Here is a 21410-nt window from a genome sequence, read left to right on the forward strand (position 1 = left end):
GATATATGGTTTCCTCTTACCTGTTTCAAAATGGTGTAATTTGATCCATCCACACTTAGTTTCCGGATTTCATGATGATCTGCCAGTACGAGAAAAGGTTCCTCCACTGAAAGGAAGAGAACCATAAACATCCTTTAGAATAAGGTAAATGCTTCCAGTGTGGCGCAGTGGTCTAAGGCTGTGCCACTAGAGATTCTGGGTTCGAATACAGGCTCTGTCGCAGCTGGCCACTACCGGGAGACCCATGGGGCAGCGCACAATTGGCCCAGCGTCGTCTGGGTTAGGGGGTGGGGTCCCATCGTGCACTAGCTACTCCTGTGGCGTGTTAAGTGGGCTTTGTGTCAAGAAACAGTGCGGCTTGGTTGGGTTGTGTTTCGCCTCTCCCGAGTCCGTACGGGAGTTGCAGAGATGAGAAAAGACTAACTACCAGTTGGATACCATGAAATTTGGGAGAATAAGGTTAACATTTCTTTAAATGGAACCATTCCATCAGACTCAAAACACATTTCATGCAATTCTACGTCAGAAGACATTAGCTTACATTACAGGCTACTAATTATAATTGCCAGTGTCATATTGATTCACGTAAAGGTGAAGCCTTAGGCTACTACTCACGGTGATGGCCGATGCGCTCATCGTGGCAATAGCTTATCTCAAGATGAGCTACTTTGTACAACAGTGCTGCTGTTCTCTAACAATTAGGTTGTTGATAAACATTGGTTCTATTGGTTCTACGGACAGATTAGTCTTCTCTTTTCATTAGTAGGCATTTGCCTTCCAAACTGTACGTTTTTCCTGCAATTGTATTGAGAAATTTGCAAAAGGCAAACAGACAGCCGCAACAAACTTTAGAAATATAATCCATAGATGGTAGTTCCCATTCACGACCGGCAGGCAATGCTAGTGCATCCACGAGTTTAACAATCAAATTGCCAGGGTAAGAGATTGCAAAACCCTTCTATGGATTATATGTCTATGGCCACAACGCAACAAGCTGTTTATTTGGCGCGCATGCTGCCCAAATTGTGGCCTTACCGACTGTAGGCAACCGGCAACTTCCAAAATAAAGGAAACACTTGAGTAAATGAGGAATACAAAGTTTATGTTATGGTGGGTGGGGTGCATTTTCCTGGCATGGTTTAGGTCAACTTGTAGAACGTATGCCAAGGCGCATTGAAGCTGTTCTGGCAGCTCAAGGTGGCCCAACACCCTTTTAAGACACTTTATGTTGGTGTTTCCTTTATTTTGGCAGTTACATGTATACTCTTGTACTAAAATATACCGTTTTTTAGAATGGCTTACACACTAAAAGTGGTACTTGAGGCACACTCAGTGAAACCATTAACTCATGTACCTAATCTTCAGACAAGTCTGCAAAACTGCAAGCACATTATCTGCTTTACACTCAGTTTGCAAAACACTTAACACAGTTCTTTACATTAGACACATCATTCAAAACTAACAGGTCTTGTGTTTCGTTTGGAAAACACTGCCATTCATAATGCCACTCTCATTTACCGATTATCTACACACAGTGCTCACATGTGAAAACACACAGCAAATTTCTTCACTTAGAAATCACAGCTTGAGCACTATAAATAGGCTTCAGGTTGGCTTTCTTGGTTTGGACAACAATGGAGGCCAATTTTGGAGAGCGTGTTAGAGGAAGAGGAGTGAGACTAAGAGGGGGATGAGGACAAGGAAGAGGTCAAGGACAAGGAAGAGGAAGAAGACAAGGAAGTAGGAAGGAGAACAATCACAGATGACATCTGGGCCACCTTGGCTGACCATGTGGTCAACCATGGTTTGAGTTTCAGGGAGGCTGGGCAGAGGGTCCAGCCTAACTTGAGCTCGCTACACTGCAGCAAGTGTCATTTGGACATTTCAAAATGAGAACAGGTAAGTAAATCTACCCTCTATACCATGCTACTGTACTTCCAGCACTGCAGCACTTACAGCACTACAGTAACATTTAATTTCATACTGAAAGAAATCTTGTACCCTAACCATTCACATCATGTTTTTGCAGAATTGCTAGACGACCCTGCAATGGAGGAAGAAACCGGCTGTTTACAGCAGAGCAGGACAACACATAGTGAGTATGCTCATTTCAAACAACAGCATACGTTTACGACAACTGCAACACCACATCATCACTGACAACACAACATTCAGTAACATAAATAGGGTGAGTTTATCCACACTTGGTTGTCTCCTGAAACGCCATCAGATTCGTATGAAGCAGCTCTACAGAGTACCATTTGAACGAAATTCTGACAGAGCGAAACAACTGCACTATGAATGGTTACAAGTAAGCTATACTAACCTGTAATTTGTACTGTACTTTCAGTGTATTGTGCTACATATTGACTGCTCTGTCTATTCACACTGTCATACAATAATGTTTTGTCTTGTCTGTTTCAGAGGGTTATGGAACTAGATGCTGCTGCAGAGCATCATGATTTCGTCTACGTTGATGAGGTCGGCTTTAACCTAGCCGAAACAAGATGCAGGGGAAGAAACCTCATAGGACACTGCACCATTGTGAGTGTCCCTGGACAGCGTGGTAGCAACATCAATGTGTGCAACCATTAGTCAGAACGGTATCCTTCATCATCATGCCACTCTTGGTCCTCACAATACTGCCCACATTATCACCTTCCTTGACACCCTGCATAATATCCTCATTCCCAATGACCAGAAGAATGGGCCAGAATGGGTCAGAGCAGTCCAGGTTTGTTGTCATCTGGGACAACGTAAGTTGCCACCCGGCGGCTCTGGTCCACAACTGGTTCATTGACCAGCCGCAAGTTTTTGATGCTCAACCGCCACCATATTCTCCTTTTCTAAACCCAATAGAAGAGTTATTTTCGGGGTGGCGTTGGAAGGTATACGATCGTCAACCCCACCAACGCATACCCCTTCTCCAGGCGATCTCCAGGCGATATATATACACACACACACACACACACACACACACACACACACACACACACACACACACACACACACACACACACACACACACACACACACACACACACACACACACACACACACACACACACACACACACAGTGGGGGAAAAAAGTATTTAGTCAGCCACCAATTGTGCAAGTTCTCCCACTTAAAAAGATGAGAGAGGCCTGTAATTTCATCATAGGTACACTTCAACTATGACAGACAAAATGAGAAAAAAAAATCCAGAAAATCACATTGTAGGATTTTTTATGAATTTATTTGCAAATTATGGTGGAAAATAAGTATTTGGTCACCTACAAACAAGCAAGATTTCTGGCTCTCACAGACCTGTAACTTCTTCTTTAAGAGGCTCCTCTGTCCTCCACTCGTTACCTGTATTAATGGCACCTGTTTGAACTTGTTATCAGTATAAAAGACACCTGTCCACAACCTCAAACAGTCACACTCCAAACTCCACTATGGCCAAGACCAAAGAGCTGTCAAAGGACACCAGAAACAAAATTGTAGCCCTGCACCAGGCTGGGAAGACTAAATCTGCAATAGGTAAGCAGCTTGGTTTGAAGAAATCAACTGTGGGAGCAATTATTAGGAAATGGAAGACATACAAGACCACTGATAATCTCCCTCAATCTGGGGCTCCACGCAAGATCTCACCCCGTGGGGTCAAAATGATCACAAGAACGGTGAGCAAAAATCCCAGAACCACACGGGGGGACCTAGTGAATGACCTGCAGAGAGCTGGGACCAAAGTAACAAAGCCTACCATCAGCAAGGGCATTGAAGATGAAACGTGGCTGGGTCTTTCAGCATGACAATGATCCCAATCACACCGCCCGGGCAACGAAGGAGTGGCTTCGTAAGAAGCATTTCAAGGTCCTGGAGTGGCCTAGCCAGTCTCCAGATCTCAACCCCATAGAAAATCTTTGGAGGGAGTTGAAAGTCCGTGTTGCCCAGCAACAGCCCCAAAACATCACTGCTCTAGAGGAGATCTGCATGGAGGAATGGGCCAAAATACCAGCAACAGTGTGTGAAAACCTTGTGAAGACTTACAGAAAACGTTTGACCTCTGTCATTGCCAACAAAGGCTATATAACAAAGTATTGAGAAACTTTTGTTATTGACCAAATACTTATTTTCCACCATAATTTGCAAATAAATTCATTAAAAATCCTACAATGTGATTTTCTGGATTTTTTTTTCTCATTTTGTCTGTCATAGTTGACGTGTACCTATGATGAAAATTACAGGCCTCTCTCATCTTTTTAAGTGGGAGAACTTGCACAATTGGTGGCTGACTAAATACTTTTTTGCCCCACTGTATATACAGTACAAGCTCAACATTTCTAAATATACATGCAGGTAAACATCATTTAGAATACCACTTGAACTTCAATTTAAATGATGTAAAATACTGTATATCACTAGCGAATTAATCCAACGGACTACAGTATATTATAGTGCAAGCTTGCTGCCAAGACATGTGAATAGCTTTACCTGAGAGAGCCTTGCAGGTGTTGGGGTTTCGCTCCAGGGCTTCGTAGCCTTCTACACACAGACACTTAAAGGAGCCGTAGGTGTTGATGCAACGCTGGCTGCAGGGCAGGCTGGAGGAACATTCGTTAACGTCCACGCACGTTTTCCCATCATCTTTCAGCCGGAATCCAGGCCAACACTTGCACTGATATCACACAAACAAAAAAGTAATGAAGCATTTTTAGTCTAGACAAATTTAACAAATAATAGTTTATATTCCATTTACTCAAGATATTTCAGCAGCTGGTCGATACAGTAAAATGCTATGCAGAGACAGATGGACATTCAGCTGCATTATTCAATTGTGCCTAATTGTCTTTCAACAACACTCACTTAACTCTACACAACAAATTCTAGGTAAAGATACCTTAATAGAAAATCACTCAAGTAAAAGTGAAAGTCACCCAGTAAAATACTACTTGAGTAAAACTCTAAAGGTGTTTTGTTTGAAATATACTTAAGAATCAAAAGTAAAGTATAAGTAATTTGAAATTCCTCATATTAAGCAAACCAGATGCACCATTTCCTTGTTTTCTTTATTTTTATTTACAGATAGCCAGGGGCACACTCCAACACTCAGAAATAATTTACAAACGTAGCTCTTTAGTGAGTCCGCCAGATCAGAAGTAGTAGGGATGACCAGGCATGTTCTCTTGAGAAGTGCATGAATTTGACCATTTTCCAGTCCTGCTAAGCATTCAAAATGTAATGAGTCTTTTGGGTGTCAGGGTAAATTTATGGAGTAAATAGTACATGTGTCACGTTCTGACCTTAGTTCCTTTTTTATGTCTTTGTGTTAGGTTGGTCAGGGCGTGAGTTGGGGTGGGTAGTCTATGTTCTTTTTTCTATGTGGTTATATTTCTGTGTTTGGCCTGGTATGGTTCTCAATCAGAGGCAGCTGTCGCTCGTTTGTCTCTGATTGAGAATCATACTTAGGTAGCCTGTTTTCCCCATTTTGGTTGTGGGTGTTTATTTTCTGTGTAGTGTCTGTTCACCTTGCAGAACTGTTTCGTTTTCTCATAGTTGTTATTTTGTGTAGTGTTCAGTTTTAAATTAAAATATGACGAACACTTATCACGCTGCATTTTGGTCCTCTTCTCCTTCACCAGACGGGAATCGTTACAGAAACACCCACCAACAAAGGACCAAGCAGCGTGGGAACATGGACTCCTGGACATGGGAGGAAATGTTGGACGGCAAAGGACCCTGGGCACAGCCGGGGGAGTATCGCCGTCCGAAAGAGGAGCTGGAGGCAGCTAGAGCAGAGCGGCGCCACTACGAGGAATTGGCGCGAGGTAACGGGCACGAGAGGCAGCCCCAGATTTTTTGGGGGGGAGGCACACGGGTAGATTGGCGGACTCAGGTAGGAGACCTGAGCCAACTCCCCGTGCTTACCGTGGCGAGAGAGTGACTGGGCAGGCACCGTGTTATGCAGAGAAGCGCAAGGTGTCCCCAGTGCGCACGCATAGCCCGGTGCGCTACATCGCAGCTCCTCGAATCGGCCGGGCTAGAGTGGGCATCGAGCCCGGAGGGATGATGCCGGCTCAGCGCATCTTATCTCCAGTGCGTCTCCTCGGCCCGGGGTATACTGCACCAGCCCTACGCACGGTGTCTCCAGGTCGCCAGCACAGCCCAGTGCGGCCTGTTCCAACTCCCCGCACTTGCCGGGCTACAGGGGGGATCCAGCCAGGATGAGTGGTGCTAGCTCTGCGCTCGAGACCGCCAGTGCGCCTCCACGGTCCAGTGCATCCGGTGCCTCGGCCAAGGAAAAGGCCTCCTGCATGTCTCCCCAGCCTGGTGAGTTCTGTGCCTGTGCTAAGCACTAACCCTCCTGCATGTCTCCCCAGCCTGGTGAGTCCTGTGCCTTCTCCCAGAGCCAGGCCTCCTGTGTGCATCTCCATCCCAGTGATAATCCATGGCATGAAGCCTCCAGTGATAATCCATGACACGAAGCCTCCAGTGATGATCCAGGGCACGAAGCCTCCAGTGATGCTCCATGGTACGAAGCCTCCTGTGATGATCCATAGCACGAAGCCTCCTGTGATGATCCATGGCACGAAGCCTCCAGTGATAATCCATGGCACGAAGCCTCCAGTGATGATCCATGGCACGAAGCTTCCAGTGATAATCCATGGCACGAAGCCTCCAGTGATGATCCAGGGCACGAAGCCTCCAGTGATGCTCCGTGGTACGAAGCCTCCTGTGATGATCCATAGCACGAAGCCTCCTGTGAGGAGTTATGGCACGAGGCCTCCAACGAAGGAAGCTAGGCCGGAGCCTCCAGCGTCGCCCTCTAGTCCGGAGCCCCCAGCGACGCCCTCTAGTCCGGAGCCTCCAGCGACGCCTTCTAGTCCGGAGCCTCCAGCGTCACCCTCTAGTCCGGAGCCTCCAGCGTCGCCCTCTAGTCCGGAGCAGCCAGAGTCTCCCTCCTGTCCTGAGCAGCGAGAGCCGCTCGTCTGTCCGGAGCAGCGAGAGCCGCCCGTCTGTCCTGAGCTGCCAGAGCCGCCCGTCTGTCCTGAGCTGCCAGAGCCGCCCGTCTGTCCTGAGCTGCCGGAGCCGCCCGTCTGTCCTAAGCTGCCGGAGCCGCCCGTCTGTCAGGAGCTGCCGGAGCCGCCCGTCTGTCAGGAGCTGCCGGAGCCGCCCGTCAGTCAGGAGCTGCCGGAGTCGCCCGTCAGTCAGGAGCTGCCGGAGTCGCCCTTCACTACGGCGCTGCCGGAGTCGCCCTTCACTACGGCGCTGCCGGAGTCGCTCTTCACTACGGCGCTGCCGGAGTCTCCCATCTATTCGGGGCCCGCTGCAAGGGTCCCCAGTCCGAGGTCGGCGGCGAGGGTCGCCGCTCCAAAGGCACCACTTAAGCGGGCAAAGACTATGGTGGAGTGGGGTCCACGTCCCGAGCCAGAGCCGCCACCGCGGACAGACGCCCACCCAGACCCTCCCCTATAGGTTAAGGTTTTGTGGCCGGAGTCCGCACCTTTGGGGGGGGGGAGGGGGGTACTGTCACGTTCTGACCTTAGTTCCTTTTTTATGTCTTTGTGTTAGGTTGGTCAGGGCGTGAGTTGGGGTGGGTAGTCTATGTTCTTTTTTCTATGTGGTTATATTTCTGTGTTTGGCCTGGTATGGTTCTCAATCAGAGGCAGCTTTCGATCGTTTGTCTCTGATTGAGAATCATACTTAGGTAGCCTGTTTTCCCCATTTTGGTTGTGGGTGTTTATTTTCTGTGTAGTGTCTGTTCACCTTGCAGAACTGTTTTCGTTTTCTCATAGTTGTTATTTTGTGTAGTGTTCAGTTTTAAATTAAAATATGCCGAACACTTACCACGCTGCATTTTGGTCCTCTTCCCTTCACCAGACGAGAATCGTTACAACATGGTTTTATTTTCTTTATGAATGTAGTGAAGTAAAAGTATAAGTCACCAAAAATAAAAATTGTAAAATAAAGTACAGATACCCCAAAAAAACTACTTAAATAGTATGTTAAAGTGACTTCTAATGGTCTCATTCATCCCCCCTCTCCCCTGTAACTATTCCCCAGGTTGGTGCTGTAAATGAGAATGTGTTCTAAGTCAACTTACCTGGTAAAAAAAGGGTTCAATAAAAACAAATACCTTTTCTCAATAGGGGGGCGCTGTTTTCACTTTGTAAAAAATCGTTCCCAAATTAAACTGCCTCGTACTCAATTCTTGCTCGTACAATATGCATATTATTATTACTATTGGATAGAAAACACTCTCTAGTTTCTAAAACCGTTTGAATTATATCTGTGAGTAAAACAGAACTCATTTTGCAGCAAACTTCTTGTCAGGAACTGAAAAATCTGAAATCGAGGGCTCTGTTCCAGGGTCAGTTTATTAATTTGCATGTAATCTATGGGTCGACATGCACTGCATACGCCTCCCCCTAGATGTCAGTAGGCAGTGAGAATTGGAATGGGGTGTCTAGCTAGATCTGAGGCCGAACAAGACCTGTTGGAACGGAAGGACTGGTCTTTTCATGGTTTGACCTGACGCAAGAAGGACCTCTCCATTGCGCTCTGAAAAGCTTTCGTTTTATAAGTTAGATATCTCCGGCTCTGATTTAATTTGATTTATGTGTTAAAAACATCATAATGTAGTTATTTGAAACCGAGTTATATCAGTTTATATCAGTTTAATGCGATTTTCGGTATTTTCTTTGTTTGGCGTTATGGTGGGTTGGCCACTTATGTGCCTCATGGCTAGCTTCGTTAGCTAATTCCACAGATGAAGACGGCATTCTACAACCGAACAACGATTATTCTGGACAAAGGACAACTTGTAAAAGATTCTGATGGAAGCTCATCAAATAGTAGGAACAATTTATGATGTTAATTCGTATTTCTGTCGAAAATGTTTAGACTAATATTCCGCCATTAATTTCGGCGCGGTCTCGCTATAACGTAAGCTGTATGTCGTAGTAACGTTAATTTTAAAAATCTAACACAGCGGTTGCATTAAGAACTAGTGTATCTTTAATTTGCTGTCCAACCTGTATTTTTTAGTCAAGTTTATGATTAGTTATTGATTAGATTAGGTGCCTCTCCAAGATTTCTCCCGACATTTTGTTTGCAGTTTGGCTACTATTCACATTGTAAAACCACGATTTGTGCCGCTAAATATGCACATTTTCGAACAAACCATATATGTATTGTGTAATATGATGTTATAGGACTGTCATCTGATGAAGTTTGAGAAGGTTAGTGAAAAAATTTATATATTTAGCTGGTTTATTCGCTATTGCTAACGTTATGTTGAATGAATGGGGCTGTGTGGTAGGCTATTGTAGTAAGCTAATATAATGCTATATTGTGTTTTCGCTGTAAAACACTTAAAAAATCTGAAATATTGGCTGAATTCACAAGATGTTTGTCTTTCATTTGCTGTACACTGTGTATTTTTCATAAATGTTTTATGATGAGTATTTAGGTATTTCACGTTGGTTTCTGTAGTTATTCTAGCTGCTTTGGTGAGAGTTGTGATGGTGGCTGCAATGTAAAACTATGATTTATACCTGAAATATGCACGTTTTTCTAACAAAACATATGCTATACAATAAATATGTTATAAGACTGTCATCTGATGAAGTTGTTTCTTGGTTAGTGACTCTTTATTTGGTCGAATTTGTGATAGCTACCTAGCAGTAAAAAAATGGTGAAAAAAAAAAGTTGGGTCTTTTGCTATCGTGGTTAGCTAATAGAAATACATATTGTGTCTTCCCTGTAAAACATTTTAAAAATCAGAAATGATGGCTGGATTCACAAGATGTGTATCTTTCATCTGGTGTCTTGGACTTGTGATTTCATGATATTTAGATGCTAGTATTTACTTGTGGCGCTATGCTAGGCTATGCTAGTCAGCTTTTTTACTGATGAGGTTGCTCCCGGATCCGGGATTGTGACCAAGTAGAAGTATTTTACACCACTGGTTAAATCAACACAGAGAGTGGGACCATATACAAACTGGAACCAGTGTTAAATTAAAACACTGGCCAGTCCCAGCATCAGACCACCAGATGAGGTACAAAAGATCACAGGGAAGTACGACCATATGGGTCTAGGGCTCCCATGTGTGCCTGCTTGCTCCTCAGGTTCTTTCCTTCCCTCTACAGATCCCAAACCCAGCACCAGCCAATGTTCCTGTTTTTCTCCAAGGCCCACAGTCCTAGCACTAGACCCAGCACCAATCCCTGGTTTTCCAGCCCTGGTACAGCATGATTTTCAATCCGGTTCCAACATCAACCCAATTTTTCCCAGTTCCAGCGCCAACACTGAATGCAGCATCAATCCTGGACACAGCACTAACCCTGGACACAGCACCAATCAACCACAACTGCCAACTTCATCCAGCCACTGCCAGCTCAGACCCCACACCTTCCCCTACCCCAACACAAAGACACAGTGAACCACTCCATCAGACCAACCATGACTGACTGACTGACTGATTGACTGACTGACTGATGATTGTTAAATGTTATTTGTTGGAATGCATTTGTTTTTTTGTTTTCTGGGGTAATTGTTTTTCTTTTGATTTGATTAATTTAAATTGGATTGATTAATTATTCTTTAAATTATTGATTATTTAGAAGTTTAACTACATTCTATTTGACATTTTAACATCTATTATATTTTGGAATAACCAAATAAATGGAAAATTACTGAGGATAATAGCGGACGATATTGACACTCCCATTTCCTATATCTTCAATCTAAGCCTACTAGAAAGTGTGTGCCCTCAGGCCTGTAGGGAAGCAAAAGTAATTCCGCTACCCAAGAATAGTACAGCTCACTTTACCGTTTCAAATTGCTAACCAATCAGCCTGTTACCAACCCTTAGTAAACTTTTGAAAAAAATTGTTTTTGACCAGATACAATGCTATTTTACTGTTAACAAATTGACAACAGACTTTCAGCACACTTATAGGGAATGACATTCAACAAGCATTGCACTTACATAAATGACTGATGATTGGCTGAGGGAAATTGATGATAGGAAGATTGTGTGAGCTGTTTTGTTGGACTTGTGCGTGCGGCTTTTGACATTATCTCTCATAGTCTGCTGATGGAAAAACGTGTGTTATGGCTTTACACCCCCTGCTATATTTTGGATAAAGACTTACCCATCTAACAGAACACAGAGGGTGTTCTTTAATGGAAGCCTCTCCAACATAATCCAGGTAGAATCAGAAATTCCCCACGGCAGCTGTCTAGGCGCCTTACATTTAAAAATCTTTTCTAATGACCTGCCACTGGCCTTGAGTAAAGCCAGTGTATATATGCATGCGGATGACTCAACACTATACACATTAGCTACTACAGCGAGTGAAATCACTGCAACACTTTAAGATCTGCAGTAAGTTTCAGAATAGGTGGCAAGGAATAAGTACCATATATTTCAAAATCTAAAAGCATTGTATTTGGGACAAATCACTCACTAAACCCTAAACCTGAACTAAACATTGTATTAAATTATGTGGAAATTGAGCAAATTGACATGATTAAACTGCTTGGATTAACCCTGGATAGTAAACTGTCATGGTCATGTTGATACAACAGGAGCTAATATGGGGAGAAGTCTGTCCATAATAAATTGTTGCTCTGCTTTTTTAACAACACTATCAACAAGGCAGCTACAGGCTCTAGTTTTGTTGCACCTGGACTACTGTTCAGGTGTGTGGTCAGGTGCCACAAAGAGGGACCTCGGAAAATTACAATTGGCTCAGAACAGGGCAGCAAGACTGGCCCATAAATGTACATGGAGAGCTAACATGTATGTGGAGGAGAGATTGATTTCATCACTACTTTTTTTTGTAAGAAGTGTTGACATGCAGAGGTGTCTGTTCAAGCTACTAGCATACAGCTCATGCATACCCCACAAGACATGCCACCAAAGGTCTGATTGGCTAATTATTTTATAATGTGTATATCAAGGTAGGCCAAATGCTTGCTGGCATATGCCAAGGTGGCAACATGTCATACTCTTTTGTTCCAGACAGCATCAAATACTTTGGCTACACATACTGAGACTGGGGGTCGCTGCTAACTTCACTTGGATGATTTCTCCGGTGAGATTCAGCCACTTGCGAATTATGAAAACACAGAGATTTAAGAAGCGCAATTATAAGTTTATCTCCAGTACATTGCAACTCCGACTCCATTTTGTTGCTCCCAGCCTATAGACAGAAACTAAAACAGCAAACGCCCGTGCTCAGGTCTGTTCAACGCTAGTCTGACCAATCTGATTCCACGCTTCAAGACTGCTTCGATCACGTGGACTGGGAAATGTTCCGGATAGCATAGGACAACAACATTGATGTATACGCTGATTCGGTGAGCGAGTTTCTTAGCAAGTGCATTGGTGATGTTGAACCCACGGTGACTATTAAAACCTTCCCCAACCAGAAACCATGGATTGATGGCTGCATTTGCGCAAAACTGAAAGCGCGAACCACTGCTTTTAATCATGGCAAGGCGACCGGAAACATGACCGAATACAAACAGTGTAGCCATTCCCTCCGCAAGGCAATCAAACAAGGTAAGCGTCAGTATAGAGACAAAGTAGAGTCGCATTTCAACGGATCAGACACGAGAGGTATGTGGCAGGGTCCACAGTCAATCATGGATTACAAAAAGAAAACCAGCCCCGTCGTGGACACCGATGTCTTGCTCCCAGACAAACTAAATAACTTCTTTGCTCGCTTTGAGTGCAATACAGTGCCACTGACACGGCCCGCTACCAAAACCTGCGGGCTCTCCTTCACCGCAGTCAACGTGAGTAAAACATTTAAACATGTTAACCCTCGCAAGGCTGCCGGCCCAGACGGCATCCCTAGCCGCGTCCTCCGAGCATGCGCAGACCAGCTGGCTGGTGTGTTTACGGACATATTCAATCAATCCCTATACCAGTCTGCTGTTCCCACATGCTTCAAGAGGGCCACCATTGTTCCTGTTCCCAAGAAAGCTAAGGTAACTGAGCTAAACGACTATCGCCCCATAGCACTCACTTCCGTCATCATGAAGTGCTTTGAGAGACTAGTCAAGGATCAAATCACCTCCACCCTAAATGACACCCTAGACCCACTCCAAGTTGCTTACCGCCCCAACAGGTCCACAGACAACGCAATCGCAATCACACTGCACACTGCCCTAACCCATCTGGACAAGAGGAAGACCTATGTAAGAATGCTGTTCATCGATTACAGCTCAACATTTAACATCATAGTACCCTCCAAACTCGTCATTAAGCTCAAGACCCTGGGTCTCGACCCCGCCCTGTGCAACTGGGTCCTGGACTTTCTGACTGGCCACCCCCAGGTGGTGAGGGTAGGAAACAACATCTCCACCCTGCTGATCTTCAACACTGGGGCCCCACAAGGGTGCGTTCTCAGCCCTCTCCTGTACTCCCTGTTCACCCATGACTGCGTGGCCATGCACACCTCCAACACACTCATCAAGTTTGCAGACGACACTACAGTGGTAGGCTTGATTACCAACAATGAGACGGCCTACAGGGAGGAGGTGAGGGCCCTCGGAGTGTGGTGTCATGAAAATAACCTCACACTCAACATCAACAAAACAAAGGAGATGATTGTGGACTTCAGGAAACAGCAGAGGGAGCACCCCCCTATCCACATCGACGTGACAGTTGTGGAGAGGGTGGAAAGTTTTAAGTTCCTCGGCGTACACATCACGGGCAAACTGAAATGGTCCACCCACACAGACAGCATGGTGAAAAAGGCGCCACAGGGCCTCTTCAACATCAGGAGGCTGAAGAAATTTGTCACCATAAACACTCACAAACTTTTACAGATGCACAATCGAGAGCATCCTGTCGGGCTGTATCACCGCCTGGTACGACAACTGCTCCGCCTACAACCGTAAGGCTCTCCAGAGGGTAGTGAGATCTGCACAACGCATCACCGGGGGCAAACTACCTGCCCTCCAGGGCACCTACACCACCCGATGTCACAGGAAGGCCAAAAAGATCATCAAGGACAATAACCACTCGAGCCACTGCCTGTTCATCCCGTTATCATCCAGAAGGCGAGGTCAGTACAGGTGCATAAAAGCTGGAAAACAGCTTCTATCTAAAGGCCATCAGACTGTTAAACAGCCTTCACTAACATTGAGTGGCTTCTGCCAACATACAGACTCAATCTCTAGCCACTTTAATAATTAATAATTGGATGTAATAAATGTATAAATAAATTCCACTTTATATAATGTTTACATACCCTACATTACTCATCTCATATGTATATACTGTACTCTATACCATCTACTGCATCTTGCCTATGCCGTTCGGCCATCGCTCTTCCATATATTTATATGTACATATTCTTAATCATTCCTTTACACTTGTGTGTATAAGGTAGTTGTGTGAAATTGTTAGATTACTTGTTACATATTACTGCACGGTCGGAACTAGAAGCACAAGCATTTCGCTACACTCGCATTAACATCTGCTAACCATGTGTATGTGACCAATAAAAAATTATTTTATTTGACGATTATCAGTTACGTAGCTGCTTTACTGATAATCTCAGTACGTCCTTGCTGGGATGACACAATCAATCAATCTACAGTATATACAAAACATGTGATCATATTACTCCAGTGCTAGCCTCCCTACACTGGCTTCCTGTTAAGGCAAGGGCTGATTTCAAGGTTTTACTGCTAACCTACAAAGCATTACATGGGCTTGCTCCTACCTATCTTTCCGATTTGGTCCTGCCATACATACCTACACGTACGCTACGGTCACAAGACGCAGGCCTCCTAATTGTCCTAATTGTCTCCTAATAGAATTTCTAAGCAAACAGCTGGAGGCAGGGCTTTCTACTATAGAGCTCCATTTTTATGGAATGGTCAGCCTACCCATGTGAGAGACGCAGACTCGGTCTCAACCTTTAAGTCTTTACTGAAGACTCATCTCTTCAGTGGGTCATATGATTGAGTGTAGTCTGGCCCAGGAGTGTGAAGGTGAACGGAAAGGCTCTGGAGCAACGAACCACCCTTGCTGTCTCTGCCTGGCCGGTTCCCCTCTCTCCACTGGGATTCTCTGCCTCTAACCCTATTACAGGGGCTGAGTCACTGGCTTACTGGTGCTCTTTCATGCCGTCCCTAGGAGGGGTGCGTCACTTAAGTGGGTTGAGTCACTGACGTGATCTTCCTGTCTGGGTTGGCGCCCCCCCTTGGGTTGTGCCGTGGCGGAGATCTTTGTGGGCTATACTCGTTCTTGTCTCAGGATGGTAAGTTGGTGGTTGAAGATATCCCTCTAGTGGTGTGGGGGCTGTGCTTTGGCAAAGTGGGTGGGGTTATATCCTGCCTGTTTGGCCATGTCCGGGGGTATCATCGGATGGGGCCACAGTGTCTCCTGAAACCTCCTGTCTCAGCCTCCAGTATTTATGCTGCAGTAGTTTGTGTTGGGGGGCTAGGGTCAGTTTGTTATATCTGGAGTACTTTTCCTTTCTAATCCGGTGTCCTGTGTGAATTTAAGTATGCTCTCTCTAATTCTCTCTTTCTCTCTTTCTTTCTTTCTCTCTCTCGGAGGACCTGAGCCCTAGGACCATGCCTCAGGACTACCTGGCATGAGCCTTGCTGTCCCCAGTCCACCTGGCCGTGCTGCTGCTCCAGTTTCAACTGTTCTGCCTGCGGCTATGGGACCCTGACCTGTTCACCGGACATGCTACCTGTCCCAGACCTGCTGTTTTCAACTTTTCAGCAGGAGCGGTAGAGATACTCTTAATGATCGGCTATGAAAAGCCAACTGATATTTACTCCTGAGGTGCTGACTTGTTTCACCCTCGACAACTACTGTGATTATTATTATTTGACCATGCTGGTCATTTATGAACATTTGAACATCTTGGCCATGTTCTGTTATAATCTCCACCCGGCACAGCCAGAAGAGGACTGGCCACCCCTCATACCCTGGTTCCTCTCTAGGTTTCTTCCTAGGTTTTGGCCTTTATAGGGAGTTTTTCCTAGCCACCGTGCTTCTACACCTGCATTGCTTGCTGTTTGGGGTTTTAGGCTAGGTTTCTGTACAGCACTTTGAGATATCAGTTGATGTAAGAAGGGCTATATGAATAAATTTGATTTGATACTGCCGGAGAATTACAACACCAAACACATTGGTTCACCGTTACACAGGAGCGGACAGTACACAGCATACCATAATGTTCTGAATAATGGCCAAGTCTACCTCGCTCCCTATTCCACTGAACCGTTTAGGAGTAACAAACACAAGTCCAAGATTTATCGGAAACTGTTAAACTACCTATCCACTACCCTCCTGCTTCCCGGGGATGTGCAACTCAACCCTGGGCCTAACATCACCGAGCCAGCGATAATCACCGGAGTGGAAAGCAGTGGATGGCGAGTGCTATGGTCCCATGGTTTCTCTCGACTCACCCGGCTCCAAAATGGAATTTGACTCTCCAAACATATCCAAGTTGCTATACGCGATCCCTGACTCTGCTTCTGGCACGCAAGTTGTTTTAATTAGTTCACCGCATCCAGTGCAAGTGGAAGGGATAGTTAATTGCACTACCGAACTGCCCCTAATCAAAACGGCCTAAACCCAGCTGTCAGAAAAAACAGAACATTTTACTTTTTTCAATGTGTCAAGTCATCTGAGACCCACGAGCTAAGCGCAAGGCACTTGAACATTTGCAGTGACATTCCAAAAAGTGATCAAATTCAACATCTTCTCACAGGCTCCAATCTTGACTTCCTCTGCCTTTCAGAGATATGGTTCCATAAAAACTCTCCATATGCTGCTTGATTGTGCCTGGCTACAATGTTTTCAGGGGAGACAGGATTGAAGGAAGAGGAGGGGGTCTGATGATTTACATTAAAGAACATATGTAAACAAATTGTGTGATTATGTGATAATGAACTAGACTGTATTGGCCTAAACATTACACTGTCTCCCCAAATATATATCTCACTGGTCACAAAGCCAAATCCTCCTTTGGCCACCTCTCCTTCCAGTTCTCTGCTGCCAATGACTGGAACGAACTACAAAAATCTCTGAAACTGGAAACACATCTCCCTCACTAGCTTTAAGCACCAGCTGTCAGAGCAGCTCACAGATCACTGCACCTGTACATAGCCCATCTATAAATAGCCCAAACAACTACCTCTTCCCCTACTGTATTTATTCATTTATTTTGCTCCTTTGCACCTCAGTATTTCTACTTTGCACATTCATCTACTGCAAATCTACCATTCCAGTGTTTTACTTGCTATCTTGCATTTACTTCGCCACCATGGCCTATTTATTGCCTTTACCTCCCTTATCTCACCTCATTTGCTCACATTGTATATAGACTTATTTTTCTACTGTATTATTGACTATATGTTTGTTTTACTCCATGTGTAACTCTGTGTTGTTGTATGTGTCGAACTGCTTTGCTTTATCTTGGCCAGGTCGCAGTTGTAAATGAGAACTTGTTCTCAACTTGCCTACCTGGTTAAATAAAGGGGGGGAAAAATGAGAAAATAAAAATGTATTTTTCCCTTATTGGAATGTATAGACCACCTTCTACAAAAAGTGTGTTGTTTGAAAAGTTTAATAACATGCTTAGGGAATGTCATTTTGGGAGTGGTCATCTTAATGGGAGATTTTAACATTAATTATGAAGACAAGTCTTGTAGGAAAACTCTCAAATGGATCACTAATACCTTTGACCTTACACAGCTAGTTAAAGGGCCTACCAGGGTGACTTGTTGATCTAAAACACAGATTGATCTGGTGTTCAGTAATAAACCAGAGAGAGTGACTAAATCATTCAATATGGTTACTGGGCTATGTGATCATAATCTGACACTTGTAGGCAGAAAACTTTCTAAGAACAGGTTTAGCCTCTCTACTGTTAGAAAGGCTGATCAACTCAGATTACCTAAGAGTCAATTAAATTATTTTGAAAACGCAATTAAGGGAATTAACTGGAATGATCTCTTGTCCTATACAGATGTGGAAGCTGATAGGTTTTTCTATCCACAATCCAGACTACAATAAATGGCTTCCTAAAGAAAATCAAATCCAAACCTGGCCAGAGGAGCACTCTTCCTTGGCTATTTGGAGAAATCTGGAAACTGATGAAAGAACAAGATCATGCTCTAAAAACAGCCCTAAAGTCCAAATTAGACCATGACAGACGTAGGTTTACCATGTTGACAAATAAGGTGATGAAATAAATCAGACAGGCCAAGGCAGACTTTTTTATTAACATAATTGGTGAAGCAAAGTGAAATTCTAAATTGATCTGGGAGAATCTAAACAAGTTAACAGGGAAAGACCATAGTAACACTGCAAAAAGACTAGAAATCATGGTGAATGACAATCTAACACAGGATGCAGTCGAAATAGCAATAGCCTTCAATTCCTACTTTGTTGACTCTGTTAGGGGTACTGACACAGAACCCCTCCACAGGTTTCTTGGGCTCAGTGCTAGTGAATGACATTCAACCTGTATCCATCATAAGGGAGGTTTCTGAGTCAGAGGTGAACAAGGTAATTAGCTCACTAAAGAACTCTAAAGCCAAATATGTCTTTGGGCTGGACTCTTCCGTTCTTAAAAACTACAAAGAGTCACCCATTGGCCCCATTACTAAGGTCACCAACATATCTATTGATCAGGGGTTGTTTCCAAGGGTCTGGAAGTTGGCCATAATAACGGCCATCTTTAAATCGGGTGATCTTGCTGACGTGAGTAACTACAGGCCCATTAGTATACTACCTGTGGTGTTGAAGGTTGTTGAAAAGTGTGTAGCAGAACAACTGATTGCCCACCTCAACAACAGCCCCTTCACATTACAATCCATGCAGTTTAGCTTCAGAGCACAACACTCCACAGAAACAGCCAACTGCTTTCTTCTGGAAAATGTGAAGTCCGAGATGGGACAAAGGGGGCATTGGTGGGGATGTGTTTCTGGACCGAAGAAACAATTTTCGGTCTTGTCTCAATGTCTTGAGATGTATGAATTTTTATTTTATTTTACCTTTATTTAACTAGTCAAATCAGTTAAGAACAAATTCTTATTTACAATGACAGCCTAAGAACAGTGGGTTAATTACCTTGTTCAGGGGCAGAACAACAGATTTTTACCTTGTCAGCTCAGGGATTCGATCTAGCAACCTTTTGGTTACTGGCCCAATTCTCTCTAATAACCTGCCCAGAGACTGCGATTGAAAATTAGCCGGCTGGCTAAAACCGGCACTTTTACTGAAACGTTGAGTAATGTGCACTGTCCCTGTTAAAATTAAAATAAATAAACTCAAACTCAGAGACGAAAGAGAAATGATTTTATAACTTAAAAAATGTTATTGGTCAAATATTTGGGGAAGCCTGGCTTCACTTGGCAACCATTAATACACACCACTACCTGTTTAGAACAATGCACTTAAGTAATATTGCAAAAAATGTGGCAAAGAAACTAACATTTGTCCTGAATAAAAATTGTTATGTTTGGGGCAAATCCAACACAACATATCACTGAGTACCACTCATTATATTTTCATAGTGGTGGCTGAATAATGTTATGAGTATGCTTGTCATCGGCAAGGACTAGGGTGGTTTTTAGGATAAAAATAAAAAGAATACAGCTAAGCACATGCAAAATCCTAGAGGAAACCTGGTTCAGTCTTCTTTCCAACAGACACTGGGAGATGATTTCACCTTTAGGCAGGACAATAACCTAAAACAGAAGGCCAAATATACACTGGAGTTGCTTACCAAGATGATATTGAATGTCCCTGGGTGGCCTAGTTACAGTTTTGACTTAAATAGGCTTAATCTATGGCAAGACTTGAAAATTGATTTCTAGCAATGATCAACAACCTGCTTGAAAAGTGTAAAAAGAATAATGGGAAAATATTATACAATACAGGTGTGCAAAAGCTCTTAGAGACCTACCCACAAAGACTCAGCTGTAATCAAACCTTTTTTGTAAGGGTATAATACAGTGGCCTGGAACTCAAGGTCTACAGGCCACATCAGGTCTGCAAGTCACATTGTGCTGGCTTGCAAAGTGATTCATAATTCCAATTGGAATTTAGCTTGTACAAATATTTTGAATGTTTTATCACCGCATCCTGCATTCAGAATGACTTACATGGTTGGGAAGACTAAGATATGAGACTAACTAAAGCATCAAAACTGGAACAACCATTTCAGTAATAGGTGAAAAAAGTCCTAGTAACATATTGGATTGATTTAGAAAATGTTTGTCATTTATTTTTGCGTAGCATACGATTATTTTTAATCAATTTACATGCACAAACATATTTCTTGAACAATTATAAAACTCAACCTGGAATAGACAATGTTGGAGAATATGATAATGATGGCTGTGGTTTTAGTATCACAGTGATTAGATTAGTGGTTTTGGTAGCCTAGCGGTTAGAGCGCGGACTTGTAACCGAAAGGTTGCAAGATCGAATCCCCGGGCCGAAAAGGTACAAATCTGTCGTTCTGCCCCTGAACAAGGCAGTTAATTGAAAATAAGAATTTGTTCTTAACTGACTTGCCTAGTTACATAAAGGTAAAATAAAAATACAATTTGTTTCAGGCCTCTGTAGGGTAAAACTAGGCACTCAAAATAAGACCTTATGAAATGCGTATGGCAGGGGTGTCAAACTCATTCAATGTAGAGCCTAGTGTTTGCTGATTTAGTTTTTTCCTTTTAATGAAGACCTAGACAATCAGGTGAGGGGAGATAATTTATAATTAGTCACCTTCATTTATCAATCAAGTACAAGGAAGCGAAAACCCGGAGCGAAAACCCGCAGAGACTCGACCCTCCACGGAATGAGTTTTACACGTGGCGTATGGCATTGTGTTAAATAAAATAAACATTTTTATGATAACATATTCACTTAGGATCTCACTTGGGGAAGTCCATAGGACTGAAAATGGATGAATGCAATTATTTTTTTGTTTTACTTAACCCTTATTTTACCTGGTAAATTGACTGAACACATTCTAATTTACAGCAACAACCTGAGGAATAGTTACACGGGAGAGGGCGTGGGATGAATGAGCCAATTGTAAGATTGGGATGATTAGGTGACCATGATGGTATGAGGGCCAGGACACCAGAGTTAACATCCCTACTCTTACGATAAGTGCCATTGGATCTTTTGTGACCATAGAGAGTCAAGACACCTGTTTAACATCCCATCCAAAAGACAGTACCCTATACAGGCCAATGTCCTTAATCACTGCCCTGGGGCATCGTGATATTATTTCAGACCAGAGCAAAGAATGCCTCTTACTGGCCCTCCAACATCACTTCCAGCAGCATCTGGTCTCCCATCTAGGGACTGACCAGGACAACCCTGCTTAGCTTCAGAAGGAAGCCAGCAGTGGAACACA

The 21410-nt window shown here is 43.8% G+C and overlaps 1 protein-coding gene across 1 annotated transcript in view; it reads right to left on the reverse strand.

Annotated features, from left to right (window-relative positions):
- Positions 1-21410, reverse strand: part of LOC120063930 (low-density lipoprotein receptor-related protein 1B-like) — a 345986-nt gene that overhangs the window by 71525 nt on the left and 253051 nt on the right. The window contains 2 exon segments of the mRNA XM_039014240.1: positions 21-106; positions 4477-4660. Coding sequence (XP_038870168.1) covers positions 21-106; positions 4477-4660 — 270 coding nt within the window.

Source organism: Salvelinus namaycush, chromosome 19 (assembly GCF_016432855.1).
Source record: "Salvelinus namaycush isolate Seneca chromosome 19, SaNama_1.0, whole genome shotgun sequence".
Taxonomy (NCBI): Eukaryota; Metazoa; Chordata; class Actinopteri; order Salmoniformes; family Salmonidae; genus Salvelinus; species Salvelinus namaycush.